Source organism: Echeneis naucrates, chromosome 22 (assembly GCF_900963305.1).
Source record: "Echeneis naucrates chromosome 22, fEcheNa1.1, whole genome shotgun sequence".
NCBI lineage: Eukaryota > Metazoa > Chordata > Actinopteri > Carangiformes > Echeneidae > Echeneis > Echeneis naucrates.
This window is the reverse complement of record NC_042532.1, coordinates 4,088,540-4,105,288: the sequence shown is the minus strand read 5'-3', so window position 1 is coordinate 4,105,288 and position 16,749 is coordinate 4,088,540. Positions and strand designations below refer to the sequence as shown.

Sequence of the window (16,749 nt, the reverse complement as noted above, 5' to 3'; positions counted from 1 at the left end):
CACAAGTAGTAGAAAGAAATGCACATTCATAGACAACAAATAAAAAAAGCCATTAATGCCATTTACTGATGCAATATCACTGATTATAGATGATTACCATTGAAGTCATTTTATTGGATGAGAGGCTGGTTAGTACCGGTACAGAGAACAGCAGCACTGGGACTGTTGGTTTGCGTATACTTATTTCTAATACACAACAGTTTGAGTAACATCCATAGTATTTACCAGACATATATCTTATAAAGCATTTCTGATTAAAAGTTTGGATTCATTTTTTATTAAATTGAAACCTATTTCATAAAGGCCATGTGCTGTGTACGGTGATTCTACACTGGAATGCTAAATAGTCCCGATCTGCTTGAAGCGCAGATGGAAGCGAGCGACGGCTGACGAAAGAGGAACATTCAGCCATGTCTTGAAACCTACTAACAGTTTATATGTTAACCAGGAGGGGGCGATGTTCTCCAATGCGCCTGCAGGAGGAAGCTCTGGAAGCAGCTCTCTGTTGGTGGTCTACAGGCACATCAATAATAGTTCATTCGTGGTTCCATTGGCACAAAATACACAACAGGAATATTGTGGCTCTGCACCTTAAGTCTCATTTATTAAAAAAATACAAAACTTCAAAAGTTTCCATAGGAAAGCATATGACTTTGCAATCCCATCTCTTTCTTGTCAATTTCAAATGTGTGGTTCTAAACTGCTTAATATCATGAACAAGTTTCTTGCCTTATGCAAGTCACAGAAAGAAACAAAAACAAAACAAAAAATTAAGACAGACAACAAGATAAAGAATAAGAGGTACAGTCTGCTTCTTGAGTCCCTTCGTTTTTAAGTGTTAATCTTGAAGATTTTCTTTTGGCACCTGAAGTATTTGGTGACCAGGACAAACATGAAGATGTTATGACTGCTGGCTAAAATTTCTGTTTAGCATATGGGTCAGCAGTAAAAGCTGTTTCAACTGCAGCAGCCACATCAGCATGCAGTTATACCACATAGCCAGCAGAGGACAACTTATGAATATGGTGTCTCCTACTATAGATAACATTTTGTAGCAGATGAAATGGCTCTGACTAAAGCCAAATGAGAAGCATTAAGAGTACATTACACACAGAATAAAGAAGAAAAAAAAAACAAAAGTAAAATAAAAACAAATAGTGTTTCTTGATATGTTAACATCTTAAGGATTAACACTTAACAGGCTCTGTACAGAAGTGGAGATCGTGGAAAAGATAAATATTAATATAGCAGCCATTTTTTTTTGAGGAATTAAATCACCCCTCCAACCACCTCTGCAAGTTACAAGCTAGTGATGTCAAAGTTATCAGGGCACTGAAGGGTCAGCAGTGGAGTCACTAATTCCCTTTTTCCATTTTGCAAGTTGGCCAGGACTGGTAAATGAAGTCTAAGCAGCCTACTACTGTTAACATTATCACATTAAGCCAATGAGTATCCCTTCACCACGTGAATGCTACGGTTTCAGGTGTTGAGCCTGGCCATGACAGGAAACTTTCTGCAAAGTAGTTCTTTTGCATAACAAATATATATTTCCCCACCTTATGCTTGTGAGGAACTACATTTCTCCAGTATTTGGTTAGGGAAGAAAGACTGCAGTACCAAACTGAAGAACAGTGTGGCCCTGTAACACAGACTGGAACCCATAGAGACACTCAGAGTGTGATTAAGCCTCGTTTTTCTTGAGGGTTGATCCCCTGCTTCAATGCAGACATTTTGTGCAATAAATCCCTCGTGTTTATCTGTCAAGTAACAAGTACGGAAATTTCACAAACAATTGAGGAGTGGGGAAAGAGGGGGGAAAAGAAAAGAAAAAAAAAAAAAAAGGCGCTAGACTGGGAGGACATATTTCTGTTTAAACCACATGGGCTTGGCAAGTTTTGAGGGGCAGCTCCAAGCTGCTCTCTTGGCCACAGCAGGCTGACACCTCAAATAGGTTCAACTCTTCTGCAGGAGCTGGTAGGCCCTGGGAGCAGATCTGCTGCACTTGTTGCCTGAAACAAGATCACAGATAAAAGTTAAAATTCTTCTTACAAGAAACCCATGCAATCCTTGGAACCATGTTCTGATTCTGTAGTATCACTTACCAAGCGGGGCGGGACATGACATAGTGAATGTCAGGTCTTTGGAAGCCATTGAAAGTGGAGGAGGCAGCCAAAGTATAGGCACCCATATTCTCAAAGACTAGCCAGTCACCAACCTGCAGATCAGGCAGGTCACACTGCTCAACAATGCGGTCGAGCCCATCACAAGTTGGGCCCCATATACTGCAGGGGTACATAGCCTCATCTGGCTTTGGTTTCTATGGGCAATAAAGGGGAGGGGGTAACATTTACCCAAATTATTTTATTCACCATTAATATGTATGAAAAAGATTTGCTGATATGACAAGTCTTCATTTTATTTACCTTATGCAGTGTTGGCAAACAATGTGCATGGTCAAAGAGTATACAGTTGAAAGACCCATATACGCCATCATTAACGTAGTACATCAGAGTCCTGTCAGTGGTCCCTTTGTCTTCGTCTGAGAGGAACAAATATATTAAGTTTTCCAATTCTGCTTGAATTAAATGTTGTAGTCTACCACTGTCATTTTTCTACAAAAGACTATTACCATCAGAAATTGAATCCTCATCCATGATGACCTTTTTGGCAATGATGTTCACAACAAGGGTGAAAGCAGAAGCTACATAGAAGCGTCCTGGCTCGGCAATGACTCTAACACCAGAGTCAGCGGGGAAATACTTGTCCAAGGCTGGATTGACTACAGCTGTGATCTAGGAAAGAAATTGTCCATGTAAATCAGAAAGAGGTGCAGCAAGGCAGCATAGTGGTTAGTGTAGTGCCCCACAATCAAAAGGTTGTGGTTTTGGTTCCCAAGCCTGGAGCCTTTCTGTGCAGAATTTGCAAGCACATGCTCACCCATGCAAGTTTAAGTTGTTTGGTGACTCTAAATTGCCCTTGGGTTTGAGTGCAATGTTTGTCTGTGTGTTGGCCCTGTGATCAATTGGTGTACCCAGCCCTCGCCCAGATTGCGCTGGGATTGGCTCCATCTTATTGTGTACTAGTTATTACAATATGGTTGGGGAAGGCCACACAGCTTGGTTTTATTTATCCAAACAAATCACTAACAAGTCCAACAAATTAATGAAGCACCATCTTACCTCTTCAAATTTGAGTTCAGTATTGTCTGACCCAGGGAAACCCCCACCAATGTCCAAGAGGTCCATGTTAAAGCCAAGCTCATCCTGAAGATCACAAAAAAAATAAAAATAAAAAAAAATGATGGCTGTGTGTGTATGTATATACACATACATACATATAAAAAATAAAAATAATAGACAACTCACTCCCATATGAAAAACACATCGAGCATCAGCTATAGCCTGTGCATAGGTCATGGAATCAGTGCAGCCGCTGCCAACATGGAAGCTGACCCCAATGACATCCAGCCCTAGTTCTTTAGCTCGCTCTAGAAGACCTCGACAAGCTTTGAGTGGGGCTCCAAACTTCACACTCAGACGACACACTGCCTTTGAGTCATCTGTGGCAATACGCAGAACCAGTCTGGGTAGACCAGAAACAAACAGACAAAACAGTGAAAATGACTTCTGAGAAATCAGCAAATTAACAATAACCTGCCAAATCCTGTACATCATGGACAATTTAGAGTCTTACTTGGCATTGGCATGACAGCGGGCAACTTTCATGAGTTCCACTTCACTATCGAAGGTCATCATTTGAATCCCATGGGCAGACGCATACTTGATCTGAGAGACTTGCTTACAAGGGTTGGCATAGATGATCCTGCTTGGATCCACTCCCAGAGACTGAATCAGCTGAATTTCAGTCTGTTGAGGGGGGGAGAATTGGGGCGAATTGAAAGACATTGCCGAACCAACTCTAAAGAACCATCTGAAGTTTGTATTACAAGAAAATATGCACATACCTTACTGGCGCAGTCAAAGCCACTTCCCAGAGATGCCAGTGTCATGACAATAGACCTGCTGTCATTGCATTTCACTGCATAAAAAGGCATCACACGGGGCAGGGCCCTCACCCACCGCAGGTGTTTCTTAACAACATCTCCCAAGTCACAGACATAGAAGGCATCCCTGTCATCCTATAATGGAGAAATAGGAAGGACAAATGTATTTCATGAAATTAGTCTTGTCAAAAAACAATGTTTTAAAATAGAGAACAAAGATACATTTAAACCAAAGAGAGAGGAAAAAAAAAATAGAATAATAATAATAATAATAATAATAATAATAATAGTAATAACAACAACAACAACAACAACAACAACAACAGTTCAGTGGAACACTAAGTAGTACCCCACTGCCATTTGTCACCTAACAAATGGGGCAATGGCTCCCCACTAAACAATGGTGGCACAAGACACTTACTGTCATAGACTCATTGATCTTCTGTTCAACAATATCCCGGGCAGAGAAGCCCTCCTCCAGGAAAGAGAATTCAAACTCAGTGGGATTGGCAGTGCTCATGGTAACAAGGAGTTCTTTTGACAAGTCCTTAAACTGGAGGACAGAAAAAGGGCATGTGGAGGGGGAATTTTGAGATAACATTCAATTTTGAGAACAGTGTATTTCATGCTCTTAGTCCCTTTCTTCACTCATGGTAAAGTCCAAAGTGAGTAATTCTCAAACCTTGTGCTTGAATAAATGCCAATTTTCAGACAGCATTATCAATGTAATATTACAACACCACAATATTGAATCAAGCAGCAAATTGGCAATAACGCACTTACATTGATAGGAAAGAGATGGGATTGAGTGTTGCTGTTACTCAGGTGCAGAAAAGCCAAGGCGGCTCACCAGTGAAGTTGAATCCCTTCAAATAAGATTCAAGGCCAGGGCTTGCTGAGTAGCCAGTGTGCGATCTCTTAGAGTTATGATTCTGTTGACAAAAAGAGACAGGATCGTCATAAATAAATTGCAGGGGGCATGTAAGGTAAGAAAAGTAGTTCCATTATGATAAATTTTGTGGAAGCGCAAGATTAAACTGAATACAAATGCCAATACACATTTATTCAATTTTCTATGAACTTAGGAAAGTGTCATTGTGTCAATAAGCTGGTAGTATCGAGTCTTCCACTATGCTCCATTTTAGAACTATACCATTTGCCTATACAAAAGAAGCAATTCAATGAATTAAACGCGTAAGCCCCGCCCGAACGAGATTTCACCCAATTAAAAAACAGATCCGCCTCCAAGTTAAGCGAATGGCACCAAGAGGAACCAATCAGGGGCCAAAAATGACACGGACGTCAATATGCCGGTTCCGCTTCTTCACGCCATGAGGCGACTTAGCATTTGAACTAATCGGTAATATGGTCAAACCAATGTAACTCCAGCAAATCAGAAAAAGTGGCTCAGCGTAACGTCAACGCACCGCGGTCAAGTAACTAAGAGTTCCCATATTGGGTTAGCCAGCACAGACAACGGTTAACCAACCGTCTGCTACCGCGGCCACGTCGTAGTGTTAGGTAACACTCCAATCGGTTTGGGATCATAACCGACGACAGTGTTACTGTATCATAGTAATAATAGTAACAAAATACCCCTAAACAAATTTTCATTGTTTTTAAAGCCACCATTGTTGAATCAGACGTTAGCTAGCTAACGCATGCTAACGTGAAGTTGACCTGCATTTAAGATAAATTGCGACGTTCCTAGTTCTATTACGTTTTAAAAAAAATTAAATCTCTACGTACCTTAAAAAGCATTTACAAAGAGTTTGCCCATTAGACCCGACAGCTGGGATTTAAAAAAAAAAAAAGGACTACAGCAGTTCCCCTCCTGAATGAAGGCCGCTGCAGAGTGAGCAGCTTCTGAGGCAGTGCCGAAACCGGAGTGGAGGCTACGCTGCCTTCCCAACAGTATTTATAGAGGGCTCGTTACCAGGGCAACGCAGCCAGCTGGAACCGGCCTCCCATCCACGTATGAACCGGTTTCAGCTTGTCACCTCATCCACATGGTGGGCAGGACGGGCCGACAGACAACACGTTAAATGACTCCAGTCAACGTAAACCTGCCACAGGCAGTCACGGATCGGTTTAGCTCAGCTTTTGATGGGTCGACATCACCATAAGCCTTTGAAACCTCAAAATGTCCAAAATAAGAACTTGAGATTTTCCATCCTAATATTCAATGTATTAAGGAGACCATAGGAAGTTAGAAATTGTTGGCCAAGCTCAAGCATTTTTAATAAATTCTTTGCCAGCCAGCAGACAAAGTATAAGCAGAAGACAAAATATGTCCACCCTGTCACGGACAAATACAAGTAAAAATACTTCAATTTTCATTGCATACCGGTCATAAAATGTATATTTTCATAAAGATATTCGGTCTCTTCCTCTATAGCATATGTTAGTTAATAGTTAATGGAAAATTTGTTTTAATGATTGTGTAATTACCACAAAACATGTTTCCCCCATTAAATTGTAAGTTACTTTCTTTTCTCAAAAAAAAAAAAATCAAACAACTAAGTTATATGGTGAAACTTTTAGGCAATACTGTTTGGCCCTCATGTGTTTATAGAGAAACCTCACAAAAACTTTCCTAACTTGAAAATATTTGGTTTATTTCCATAAAACATGATGATGACAGGATGGACAAAGGCTTTTTCATAGGTGAACGCATCTTTGAACACAACACAGCATTAAACTGCCAAAGAAACATTTTTCTATTATTTAACAACAAATGTTAACTTTAATTTAGAAACAGAAGATGTTCACGCAAAGAAACCCCAAAACTGAACACATACTGATTACTGTCTTACACATATTTCCAAATAGATGGCACAATCTGTAAAGAGCGCCTGTTTAGAGCCAGTGATTCTGGCATCAGGCAAAGAATCTGCCCATCATGATACCAGCTGATGTCTTCCCAGGGACCTGGCCAAAAGGACAACAGAACTCCTATTGCGGTGCATGGATTTAACTTTGACACTGTGCCCTTCCACATCCATGACACCATTCTCACATATGCTTCAGCTCAATCATTTCTGGCCCTCTGTGATTGTCTGCTGTATTTCTGCATGATGGGGACTGGTCAGATGAACCAGGAGCATCAGTTACAGTGACCTCCTTAAAGTCAAAGCAAGAGCAGTCCAAAAAACCTTCCTCCCTTTTGCACAGACATGTAATGTCTCTGTAGTTCATCTGGCTGGGTGTCAAAATGATTGCGTGATGGCTTCTCATGGTGCCTTTTATGGTAGCTATGGCATGTACCAACAGCAAAAAAGAAAAAAAACAACAAAACAAAACAAACAGATGGCAACAGGATCATGTCTTCTGGAGGGTGATACTGAGCAGAAGGTATGTGGTACCTCTTCACCAATGTAAAGACTGGCCCGCTGATGTGAGCCACCAAAATGCACTGATTGGGTTTCCACGCTATATTTGCATGAATAATTCTCACTAAGATCCACATGCAAAAGGCACTCATTGTGCTTCAGGTTCCTCCTGACTTCCTTGTAAATGCCAAAATGCTATTTTAATGTTGAACGCAGGCACCTGAAATGGTGAAGCCTCTCCCAGAATTGTACCTTTGTATCATCCTCTGTTGTTATTTCCTTTTTTAGTGATTGTTGACATTTCTTTATTGATCTTCTCTCTCACCCACTGAAATAAAGAAATCTCTTGCCCAGGAACTCTCAGCAATGGGTGGCATGTGTGTAGGCATTCTCTGCACTCACCATAGGCGCTGTCCTTGGCTTTAGGATTGCACATGGTTCCTTTTGACAGTTCCTCAATATTTCTTGTTGAAAGCAATACACATTTCTGCAAGGCATTGGCCATAAATTTCAAGCTCTCATGTTTTTTGCATAGACGTGTCATGGTCAGAGGAAGAAAGGTCTCACGGCAAAAGGAGGTGTATAAGATGGTGGCAAAGTTCTCAGAAAGAAACCTCCTGTGAAAGTTCTTCATTGTATCACTAAGCAACCTCTTTTGCACCTTTTTCTTCTGAATGTGACTGTCTGCGACTGGTTGTCATGCGACTAACATTATCCTGAAGGAAAAAGGATTTCACTTTCTGTTATTATCTCTGTTCAACTGAGGCACTTCTCTCACTGTTGGTAATATCTGCCGGATACTTAGCTTTTAGAACAGTCAAGGTGTACTTTTAGAGCTTGTACTTTTTCACTATTTTTGAAGTGGTCACTTTTGTAATCAACTGCTTCTCTTTGTTTGTTTTTGCATTTTTGTATTTTCTTCTAATATCTTCAGTCAGGGAGGTATGGAAAAGAGCTCTTTTGATGGGTGAATTAACTTTTTGACCCAACAAAGCATTAACTGTTGCATGCAGTTTGTTTCTTAGCCCTATAGTACCTCTTCTCATATTTCTCAATTTGGGTTTTCTCTTTTGCCAAGTGTTCCTCCAATGTTTCTATCTTTTCTTGAGAGGTCAGAGTAGTTGACAGTAGTGCTGTTTGAGATAGTTCTTTGTGTGAGGAGCGGTGATGGCTGGCATTAGGGGGTGACTCTGGGACGCCAGTGTTCACGGTCTAGCCTCCTGGAGGTGTTGTGGGCCTAACTGCTGCTGCCTGAAACTAAAAAAAATATGAAAATAGAATGATTTTTAAGAGGAATTTATGGAGTTATCCATGTCATTTATGGAGAAATAAAAGGTGGGCAGCTGTGTTTTCATATAAATCAAGATTTTCAAATTAATCATATAGCTTAACTTCCATGCTACAACCTGAAGGGCCCTGGCTCAGGAGTGTCAGGTATTTCAGGGGAGTTTGAGGGTGTTTCTGAAATCAGCAAAGCACTGGCACTATGATTATTTTTCTTTCACAACAAAATTGGGCCTTTATAAAGCGGAAGCTTTTCAGTGCAGGTTCAGCATGAAGGAAATCTGCACTGCATTTGTGTTAATCCCAGAGTGGAACAGTCTGCTGCTCAGTCAGCTGCTCTCTGCACCGCCCAGGTGATTTGACCTGTCTCGTTTGTCTTCTGTGTCTTACTCCGACTTCTTGACCTGCCTGATGGGATTAAATGAGATCACAAGATGACTGGAAAAGGCAAGGTATCAACACAGCCACACGTGCCACAACATCTCAAAAAGCCTTGTAATGTAAATGCAGACATACAATAAATACACTCACAGTATTTCTTTAGGATGTGGCGTACTCTTTATGTCTGCATTCCTGTCCAAATGATGAAAATTATCCGCAGGATTCAAAAGTAGTTTTTCATGGTCCTAGCACTTTTGAACAGTAAAAAGCTTTCCTTCGTCATTGCATCGTCTAATTAACACCAACATTGCTTTTATAGATGTTTGGTTTCAAGCAGACATTACCAAATGGAGGAAAATGAAGAATTTGGTCTGTATGACCCAACAATGCATATGGAAATGTTGCACAGACACTAGTTCCAGCACACTAACAGGAAACTTTGGGGCTTCATGAGGACCAGATATCTGTGGGCTTAACTTAATATCTTTTCCAGGTTTTTGAGGCCACAATTAACATGGCATTCTACTTGTTGTACAACAGGATTTCCATTCAAATCTTTTGAAGAGCTGGTGAATAAAGTAATGCTCCAGGCAGCTTAAATGACATAAAATAAAAACAGAGCTCTTTCACATTTTATCAAAAAGTTCAATTGGGGTTAAGTGGAAATCTTTCATGATAAGACAATCTGCAACCATTTTTATATAATATAGATTTCCCCACGGTTCTACCCTCGAGCTGAACTTCAGCTGGTCTCTCCTCCTACACAGACCCCAGCCCTCTCAGGCAGGATGTGGGCTCACACTTAGGGACTAATTTGTTCTCAAACTTCAAGATCCCAAGGTCACAAAATCCTTTAACCAAATTCACTGTTTCTCCATTCCTTTAGTTTGCGCCTCCACCATCAGCACTTCTCTTCTTTTCTAGCTGATGTCATCTCTATCTCCCATTCTTTGTTGACTTTTGTTATCATAATTGTGGACTCTTGTAGCCTGATCCCTTCGCTTCTTTGTTAACTCATAATTGCATATGTAACACCACAGATCTCCTGTGCTTTCCAGCTTGGTTTGCAGAAGATGTCTTGTGATAGTAACCAAATGAAACAAACCACTTATGTTTGTTAAGAAGACAAAGAGAGCTGAACAAACAACATCATTCAGGTAACATTTTTGCACACCTTTGCTCTGCTTCATGCATTATTTTGGTGAGACATTACATCTTATGCCGTCTTATCCATGTCTAATGTTTTGTGACACCTAATAATACAAAAAGAGTTTAGATAATAACTAGCACACGTTACACATATAGTTAGTCTGCATAAACCTGTCAACCACAGCAGCTGATTCATTCATTCATTTCAACAGTCTCATTCATTCAAACAGTTATGCAGTGGTGGGGTCAGCAGTGGAGGATTGGAGGTATTTAGTCCCCATAAGAAGTTAAGTCTTGACCTGAATATAACTCAGCATTTTGACTGGCTCAGAAAGCTGGAAATCTTCACATGGTCTTCAGCTAATGTGAGCGTATGGTTTTACTGTTGTTAGTACATTTTCATTGTCATTGCAGATTAGACAGGGTGACATCAAATGGGGCAACACCCGCACCCCCCGGCAGCTTGTTGACACACAGATAGGCTAATCAACTTAAAACTCGGATGACGCGACAGGCTCCACAAAGACAGCTGGACAGAGTTAAAGCCATCGCACCTAACAGCTACAAAATCTAAGCCTGTTGGTGTGAACTGTAGTGTAACCCACAGTTCAGTGTAGGATGGCATTTAACTAAGAGCTGAAAAATGTAAAGAAAGAATGCTACAGAAGAAATTCTGCAGCAACTCCAAAGTCAGTCTTATTCTATACTTTAATAAAACTCGCAGACAATGTGTGATATGTCATTTAACTTCCAAATTATCTGACACGTTATGTAATACTAATAACTTTGAAGAGATTAGCATTAGGTCTTGTGTGTTTGTGCTAACCCATTCATTTAGAGGACTGATGCCACACTGCTCCTCCTGTCACCTCTGTACCACACACATAAAGGAATTGTATTTATGAAAGGGCAGTGTTTAAATGATACCCATAACTGGAATTTATAAATGCTTCACCACCAACAATAAAGTCAAAACTTGGGCTTTCCCTCTGTCTTTTTGAAACTAACCTTTGCTGAACAGCAGGGGGTTTTGCTGTAAGTTGCAATTATGGGATAATGATATCTTTCCACACATTTCTTATGTATTTTCGTAGAATTCACTTAAAAAATCAAAAGACAACTGAACTCTTAAAACACTCAGATTTCAAGGTTTATATTTTTAGCTACTTTGACACAAGATAACAGAACAAGTGATAACTGTTATAAACAATTTAAAGTCTTCTGACTGCTGCCAGAGACTCTCTTTAGACACACACAGTATAACTGTATAATAGTGTAATAGTTGAGGCAAACCACCTATGGTAGCTGCATAGTATGAATCTCTGCAGTGCTGCTAGGGACTATAATACACATAACAACAGCCATGATACTCATACAAATACACTACATTTGCAACAGAAGAACATTTAGCCATTATAACCTTGAATGTAAGCGAAACAAGAACGTATCTAAATACTAAATTTCAGTAAAAGAAAGATTTTAATGCCAATCTAGTTGTGATCATAAAGTCATTATATTGAAAATAGCTTAAAACTATGTTGGTGCCCTATATGCCCCCATGTCAGCTCAGTCCCCGGAGTGATATGAGTGGAGAGTTTGTTTAATCTGGCTGTCTGCTGACTCATCATTTCTTCTTCTTTCAAGGTTGAGTTGTCCAGAGTTAGTCCGCTTGGCAGTGTGGAGACTAAGGCAAAAAAACAAAACAAACAAAAAAAACACACAAAAAAGCGGGTTGATGATATTTTCACTGAACATCTTTTGTGCTTTCCTGGATTGGCCTGACGTAGGACAGGCTGCATCAGCACATTTCACTCCTTTGATCCTTTTGGACAAAAAAAGAGTGAAGAGAAGGCCCACTGCCTCGCTGTCTAGGTGTCATGGTCAGACCATGAACGTAGTCTTTACTTGCTTTATGGTGAAAGGAGGTAGAGGCAGAGTAGCAAACCATTAAAGGTAACTTATCCACCCACACTTTCACAGGAAGCTGGTAGCGGCTTCCCTGGTCATCACCATCACCATCACCATCATCATCACCACTGCATTTGATCTTATGAAGCCTCATGAAGTTTGTTGATAACGTACAGTCTCATTAATGGTGTAGCCCTGTAACTCCATCATACACACGGATTGTTTTGGCCTTCGTTTCTTAGAGTGAATATACTTTACTGGACAAGTGAGTCAAGTCCTGCAGCTTAGTAAAGAACTGAACAAGTTTGATCACCAAGCCCTTTCAAACTTCACCAGGCAGTCTCCCCGACATGGCTGAATTCAAGGTCAAATTAAGGTTTGTGTTTTCAACTGTCATAATGCCATGAAAATATCAGCGTTCCTGCAGGCTATGTACCTTAAACAGAAACAGCCACAGTGATGTTCCTTCATATTAGCGTTCATATTTTCCATGTGCTAGTAGCGTTAACGCTAATATGTTACTGCTCGCAATCTTTGTTTAGTGCATTTACCCACTGGCATTTAATTTTTAGCACAAACACAAAGTACAGCTGTATTTATTTAGTTACAACAAAAGTCAATTCTTTGGGCCTACACTATTAATTTCACAGGGGTTTTTTGTTGTTTGTTTTAGTTTTTTCCCAGCAACTAGCGATGTGCTATTTGCGAACGATTCAGCTCTCCTTTGACATGAACGATGGGAGCCAGATCTTGATAGTAGTGATGTGCTGTTCTTGAGCGAATTGTTCAAAATTCGAAAGTCATCTTAATGCTCATGATCCTCATCTCTGTTAACTTGCAGCAGCTCTGGCTTGTTGTTTCACTCCCTTTCCCTGCCTGCTATGAGCTGCCACTCACGGATGCCCGGTCCCACGCACACAGGAGTCAAACTGGTTGACCGCGTGAATCTTCACACTTCTGGTAACTCGTGATTCGCTGACTCTCCTCCAAGTAGTGTCCAAATACTCCAGGCGGTGTCTTGACGGAAGAAGGAAAGGAGAGAAGGATGCTGCTGGCCCACAGACAGCACAGGGACCAGCACCTAGGATAAATAGCAAACCTTGAGCATGTCCTCTCATCGTGCCAGTCCCAGATCAGGTGTTGTTCTCAGGTCTAGAGGTATCAAACAGGTGGTGCTCATGGAGCTAACAGTACCCTGGGAAGAGAAGATGGAGGAGACACCTGAGTGCAAGCTAAAAAATTATCAACCCCTGATCCCCATGAGCCAGCAAAACTGATGGAAGGCCTGGAACCTACCCATGGAGGTCGGCTGCAGGGTGTTTTGCTGGGCAGTCACTCTGGAGAGCCCTTGGGTTTCTGGGGATTGAAGGGATGGCAAAAAAGAAGCTTGTAGGCAATGCCATCAAGCAGGCTGAAACTGCATCCCAGTGGATCTGGATACAGCAGGAGGTGCAGTATTAGAGCGAACCAGCTGAAGGAATGGCTTAGAATTGGGTGGTGGTCAGCGGGGACAGATCCAGGATGCTGGCGCTGCTGTTGAATCCCCCGCCTCCCCCAAGGTGTTGTGGGCATAAATTGGCGAAACACGAGTGAAGGGGGGTGCCCACCTGAAGAGCTGTTTTATCCAACCAACTCTCTCGCCCAGTGGAGTCCTGGGGCCTGTCTTGAAGGAAGAAGGAGAGAGCATTTCCGCTCCCCACAGTTGGCATAGGGCACCTGGGCACCTGGGTACCTATAAAGGTGTATATATTTTGCATATATATATATATTGCATATAAGGTAGATATATTTTGCATATATCTAATAAGTTTACAAGGTACGTCTCTGTCAGCTTCGCTATCCTCAAAGATGATAATAAAAGAGTATGCCGTGGCGTCTAAAAGCACATACACAAACATTGCACTGGCCACGTTGGCCTATTGCTGTGATTTGTGGATGTCAAGGCCCGTATAATAGGAATACATCTGAGTGAATCCTGTGATTTTTCTGGATAAAAATTACCATAATGTTGACAGTTTCTCACCTCATATCCAAAAGAAATGAGAATATTAGCATAGGTATATAAGGTATGAGGATCATAGAAAGAGTTTTCTCTTCACCTTTTTAGTACAATAGGTGAGTTTATTATTTCCTATGAAAACTGTGCCCATTGTGGATTATCCAAAGTACTTGGCTCGCTTTTTGTCTGATAGTGCGAAAGTTGGGAGTGAAATAATAATAGAACAAGCAGACACGTCATCATGTTAAGTTCTGATTAGAGGAAGCTCTGATTGGCATGAATTTCACTGGGAAATGTCCTTGATCATTCCTGGTGAATTGATGACTCACACCTTGATGATTATTGAGGCTGATTCCTCAGGACTCTGGGACTACTTGGTTTACTGTGGATATGTTATGATATGATGGCTTGTGGTTGAAGGCTTACAGTAAATCAAATAATACTTCCGTGCCTCAGTGTAGATTCAGTTTGTCTTTATTCATTGTAACAGCTTTGGTTGACCCACTTCCTGCGCCTCGATTGCCAGTTGTCATGGTGAAGTCAAACCTTTGTGAGAAAAAAAAAAAAAGGGGGCAATTTGCCTGGAACCCAGACGAAAGAACTAAACCAGATGACACTGTTGAATGATGTTTTCTCCTACAGTGAGGCAGTGCCACTGGTTTCCCAGCAGGAATGAGTACACCGGGATAGTGCCTTAGTCCAGTTTAGATTGATAGAAAGATATCTCTCAACAAATACTTGCGTTAAAAAACCTCCAGTTCATTCTGGTGTGATGCCCCCTGGGCTTCCTTGTGGCATTTCAATCATTGTTCTGCAGGTAGCTGACTGGTGTACTTGGACCACCATTTGATACACCTTACTCTTGGCTACAGACAAACCTCTCTGCTCCCCCCATTAGAGATTTACTATGCACATCTTTTAGGTACCCATAGGTAGGCCTGAGTTTGTGGCAGCCAATCTTCTCCCAAGTGGTTGATTTTAACAAGAGAGCAACAATTTTTTAGTTTTACACTTTAGTGTGGCAGACAATGGCAGTGAAGACCCTTTTGAAGGGAAAATGACCCTGGTTGTCAGGAATCAGTAAGCAGAGCAGCCACCACCAGTACAGTATCTATCCAAAGACTTGGACTGAGACCATTTAGATAGAAAGTGCTGGGCTGCTTAGCCAGCTGGGACTTTACCTGTGCACTTGTTTTACTACCTGAACTTTTTTAACTCTAGGCTTGGAACTTGTGTCTGAATGTATGAATCTTGGTAACTTTGATCAGCATGTTGTTTGCTTAGGTCTGTTCTTTCTGTTTGGTGCCTTCGGGAAATTTGGTTTGACCTTTTGTTTAGGGGAACCTTTGGGTGGGTATTTTGTAGTCAGCTTATATTGATCATCGACCTCACTTTTTAAACAATGTAAGGGCAAGTGCAATATTGGGTAACTAATTCTGCTGTGGGCAACATGGCAGCATACAGGTTAGAGCTGTTGCCTCACAACAAGGAGGTTGCGGGTTGAGGCCCGGGGCCGGGAGGTTCTCCCCCCATCCAAAGGCATCCTGTTTGGGTTAATTGGTGACTCTAAATTGTCCGTAGGTCTGAATATGAGTGGTTGTTGGTCTCTGTCTGTCTCTGTGTGTTGGCCCTGTGATGGACTGGTGACCTGTCCAGGGTTTACCCCACCCTCACCCAATCTGAGCTGGTGAACTCCAGCACCGCCCTGACCCGGAAATGGATAAGTGATGAGTGAGGGAGATTCTCCTGTGTTGTGGAGCAACATCAGCTCATGAGATAAAGTAAATTTAGACACTGCAAACTGTCTATCTCAAAGTGTCTCTTTACCCCGTTGTGAAGTGTTTACCATCATAGCTCATAGTAATGGTTTTTGTTGCTTTTTTCCTCACCCTCAAGGTGGTCTCATTTGGCCCTCAGCTTGGGGTGTCTATAGGCATCTGCTTGATGTATTTTAAACGGCCCGAGTGCAAAATGTGTTACAGTCCAAGCTGCCTCCTGGGTTTGCTTATTTTAGTGTATCCTTGCTTTCACCTTTCAACACCCACATTCTTCATGTCATAAATATTTATGTGGCACTTTAAAGTCTAATTACTGGTAAAACATTCTGTATTTATTGTTGGTGCCTCTCCCTTTTGTTGTGGCCACTTGAGCTAGGTCATATCAGCTTCTGGAGCAGTTAATTTCTTCCTTAAAGTCAGAGAAGTTGAACTGATAGGGGTTAGGATGTCGCCACGCCAGTAAATGTTCAGGTCTGAACAAATAGTTATTTGCTTTGTGGCTGTGAATTAGATTAATGAACCTATACCAATTATCATCTGTGCATTAAAGGAAACTAGCTCTGTTCAACTCTGCACAAATCAGCAATAAGTGTATGAACTTTAGTATGAGTACCTCAGCTGCTAATATTTCTGTAATTTTAGTTGTCATGAAATATTTTACACTGCTATACTGGTACATTTACAAAAGTGAAGGGCCTGAAAAAATGATTGACCACTGAACAAACCCTGACAAATCGGTCTCAGTGAAAAAGCATGGTGACATCAAATTGGTTCAAGTGAGCCTGGGGACAGTTTGGCGTGTTGAGTGCTGAGATGCACCTCCCTCCCATTTGAAATGGACCAATACAAGGGCAGAGGGAGTTCACACCATAAGCTCAATGCACTGGGGGATGGGGAGGACACCCAAGCAGCCCT

The 16,749-nt window shown here is 41.3% G+C and overlaps 1 protein-coding gene across 1 annotated transcript; it reads right to left on the bottom strand.

The window, feature by feature from the left end:
* Window positions 1-141: 141 nt before the first annotated feature.
* odc1 (ornithine decarboxylase 1) lies at window positions 142-5,883 on the bottom strand. The gene is made up of 11 exons (XM_029493666.1): window positions 5,753-5,883; window positions 4,787-4,935; window positions 4,425-4,556; window positions 3,965-4,138; window positions 3,694-3,866; window positions 3,366-3,582; window positions 3,180-3,263; window positions 2,630-2,792; window positions 2,424-2,539; window positions 2,103-2,317; window positions 142-2,009 (listed from the first exon to the last, which is right to left on the bottom strand). The coding sequence occupies exons 3-11, from the start codon at window positions 4,521-4,523 to the stop codon at window positions 1,871-1,873; spliced, it is 1,380 nt and encodes a 459-aa protein (XP_029349526.1). The 5' UTR covers window positions 4,524-4,556; window positions 4,787-4,935; window positions 5,753-5,883; the 3' UTR covers window positions 142-1,870.
* Window positions 5,884-16,749: the final 10,866 nt, after the last annotated feature.

Coding starts and splice junctions, on each gene's coding strand:
- odc1 (XM_029493666.1), bottom strand. CDS start 4,523: ATGAGCACTGCCAATCCCACTGAGTTTGAATTCTCTTTCCTGGAGGAG. Junction 2,318..2,423: donor GTTTGCCAACACTGCATAAG/GTAAATAAAATG, acceptor TATTGCCCATAG/AAACCAAAGCCAGATGAGGC. Junction 2,010..2,102: donor GTCATGTCCCGCCCCGCTTG/GTAAGTGATACT, acceptor ATCTTGTTTCAG/GCAACAAGTGCAGCAGATCT.